The sequence below is a fragment of the Cebus imitator genome, unplaced genomic scaffold, assembly GCF_001604975.1.
Source record: "Cebus imitator isolate Cc_AM_T3 unplaced genomic scaffold, Cebus_imitator-1.0 Scaffold112, whole genome shotgun sequence".
Taxonomy (NCBI): Eukaryota; Metazoa; Chordata; class Mammalia; order Primates; family Cebidae; genus Cebus; species Cebus imitator.
Window position 1 is genome coordinate 3,744,959 of NW_016107427.1, and position 3,179 is coordinate 3,748,137.

General features: G+C 51.2%; 1 protein-coding gene across 2 annotated transcripts in view; it reads right to left on the minus strand.

The window, feature by feature from the left end:
• NDUFV3 (NADH:ubiquinone oxidoreductase subunit V3) overlaps window positions 1–2,323 on the minus strand; it is a 17,064-nt gene extending 14,741 nt beyond the window's left edge. Inside the window, exon 1 of one of the 2 annotated variants that reach the window (XM_017538570.2) lies at window positions 2,189–2,323. In XM_017538570.2, coding sequence (XP_017394059.1) covers window positions 2,189–2,236 — 48 coding nt within the window. In that variant the 5' untranslated portion in view covers window positions 2,237–2,323. The remainder of the gene's footprint in view (window positions 1–2,188) is intronic. The other variant, XM_017538569.2, reaches the window with a different exon arrangement.
• Window positions 2,324–3,179: the final 856 nt, after the last annotated feature.

Genomic DNA, 3,179 nt, shown 5'->3' on the forward strand with positions numbered 1-3,179 from the left:
AAAAAAAAAAAAAAAAAAAAAAAAATTTGGGTTAATGAAACTCCAACCAGATGTTCTGCTGTGCATATTCTTTTGTAGTCTCTAATTACTGATAAACCTACAAAATACTACTACATTTCTTTTTTTTTTCTTTTTTGTTTTTTTGGAGACGGGTCTCACTCTGTCACCCAGGCTGGAGTGCAGTGGCGTGATTTTGGCTCACTGCAACCTCTGCTTCCTGGGTTCAAGTGATTCTCATGCCTCAGCCTCCCAAGTAGGTGGGATTACAGGCAGGCGCCACCACATCTGGCACATTATTTTGTATCTTTTTACATTTTTTTTTGAGACAGAGTCTCATTCTGTTGCCTGGGCTGGAGTGCAGTGGGGCAATCTCCACTCACTGCAACCTCCGCCTTCCAGGTTCAAGCGATTCTCCTTCCTCAGCCTCCCAAGTAGGTGGGATTACAAGCATTCGCTACCATGCCCGGCCAATTTTTTGTATTCAGTAGAGATGGGGCTTCACCATGTTGATCAGGCTGGTGTTGAACTCTGGGCCTCCGGTGATCCACCTGCCTCAGCCTCCCAAAGTGCTAGGATTACAGGTGCGAGCCACTGCAGCCAGCTCTTATTGTATTTTCAGTAGAGATGGGGTTTCACTATGTTGGCCAGGCTGATCTCAAACTCCTGACCTCAGGTGATCCACCTGCTTTGGCTTCCCAAAGTGCTGGGATTATAGGCATGAGCCACCCACAGGGCCCTATGTTTCTTTTTGTAAAATGTTTTCCTGTACTTAGAAAATAGAATAGAAGAAATACTATCTGGCCATTAAAATGATGTAGGTATATAATAACTGCTTCAAAAGTGTCTACAATATAAGTGTTTACATTTTATATCTTGCCAAATCACTCGGCATATATTCACTAAGGCCTACTAAGTGTGAGACAGTACAATGTTCTAGATGCTGGATACAGAACAGAGGTGCCTGTATGTGCACATAAAAACATTAAAACATTTATGTGGGTGATTGTAAGCATGAGTACATGTGCTTATGTGAATAAAAGCTGATAAAAATCGTTAAGAACTAGATGCTTGAAGGAGTAACTGTGGACTGCCAATGTATTTCCCTCCCTATATGTACTTTTAAATTATTCTGCAGGCTGAGGCATGAGTTGCTTGATCCCGGGAGATGGAGGTTGCAGTGAGCTGAGATCGGGCCATTGCATTCCAGCCTGGGCTACAGAGTGGGGCTCCATCTCAAAAAAAAAAAAAAAAAAAAAAGGGAACAGCTATTGCTTTTGCAGTAACAGCCATTTTTAAGTTTATAAGATAATGAAGTGGCCTTAGCCTTATTTATTTATTCTGTCCCCCAGGCTGGAGTGCAGTGGCGTAATCTCTTCTCACTGCGACCTCCGAGTCACGGGCTCACGGGATCCTCTCACCTCAGCCTCCCAAATAGCTGAGATTACAGGAATGTATCACCACGCCTGGATAATTTTTTGTATTTTTTGTAAAGATGGGGTTTTGCCATGTTGGCCAGGCTGGTCTTGAACTCCTGAGCTCAAGTGATTCGCCTGGCTCAGCCTTCCAAAGTAATGGGATTACAGGCAAAATCCCCAAGTGCCCGCATCCGGCGTGGCCTTAGCTTTTCATTTGCAGAAAAAGAGGCCCTTCCCCTTTTCACGGGTCAGGTCATGTCAGCTGGCTTCTCAACAGCTGTCAGTAAGCTACTGGGTCGACCAGGTCCCTGACAGTTCTCTCATATCCTCCCTTGGCTAAATGGGGAAGTCAATGTCCTTAAAGAAGCCAGGCGGGAGGCCGCACAGCGGCTGACCCCGGCTGAGCGGCAGCATCACCTGGAAACGTCCACCCCTGTCTGCCGCCCAGGCATGCAGCCCTCAGGAGCTCCCGAGGTGACTCGGGTCCAGCGGGGGACATCACCGCGCGGGGTGGTAGGGCGGTCTGCACTGGGCACGCCGGCCTCGGACAGCTGCGGAGGCGGAAGGGAATGGGGGAGCCCCGGGACGCTCGCCGGATACACCGGGCCTGGGCCCATGACCCTCAGTCCTGGGCCTAGGGAGCGGAGTCATTGGCCCAACCAGGAGGGCTGGAGGTCGCGCAGAGGCCTGGGCTGACCAGCACCGCGCCCCCTCACCCCATTCCCTACGTGGGCTCAGGGCCGCGTAGCCAGCCCAGGCAGGCTCATCTTTACCTTCAGCGCCCCGGCTCGTCCTTGCTGCAGCAAAAGTGGGGCCGCCATAGCGGTGACAGCAGGCGCCGTAGTCCGGGACGCAACAGCTGCGCGCGCACCCCCGCCTGAACACCCGCCCCTTGGGCCGAGTGCGCCAATCACAGCCCAGATGGGGGCGGAGCAATGGTCGTGGGCCTGCGCACGCATCCCCAGTGGGGCTACGCGCCGCGCTCGAGGCCACGCCCCATATCAGAGCCACCAATCAGAGGCAGCAGCGTGAGTGCGCACCCAACCTCTTCGCACTTCTTTCCGCTTGTCCTCGCAGCCTTAAATCCGAGACCTTGCCCAGGGGCACAGCCTGGTCTTGGTTCATTGGTATTCCTGTGTTTTGGGGCGTTTTAAAGCTCTTCAGCTCGCGACCTCGGCGTCCGCACCACGCGCCCAGCTCCCTCACTCTCTGCCGGCAACGCGGCCTCCACTGCTCACTGGCCATCCTGCACCGCCCCTGCCAACGCTCATACCAGCGTTAGGCTGATGGGAAACGGAAGCTTTGTTTCACCTGAATGTTTATGACTTTCAGAGAAGAGTTCGCCCCCAATGTTAGGCGTAAATATGGAGTCAGTGTAATTAGTTATTAGCTTCCTTCTGTGCCTCTTGAATTTCCTGCCTCCTTTCGCGTGCCCAGCACCCCATTTGCAATTCATCGGAAATGGACATGCCCACACCTTCAGCTTCCACAGAGAGGCCATGCCATAGCCATTTAAATGAATTGTGTAGGGATACCTGACTCACAACTAGAGATTCATTGAGGTGGCAAGGTAAACTGGCAGAATGAGATGCCCTCAGGCCCTTATCAAAGAGGCGCCTGGAATCAAGTAAATGCAAGGGAACCTGCCACCAACCACCCTGGGAGGCAAAGAGAACAACCTTAAATCTTAGGATAATCACGAGAAGGGAATCCTTTGTACCTAAAGGGAGAAGGTAAAAAATGCCAACAGATTTAAAAAAAAAA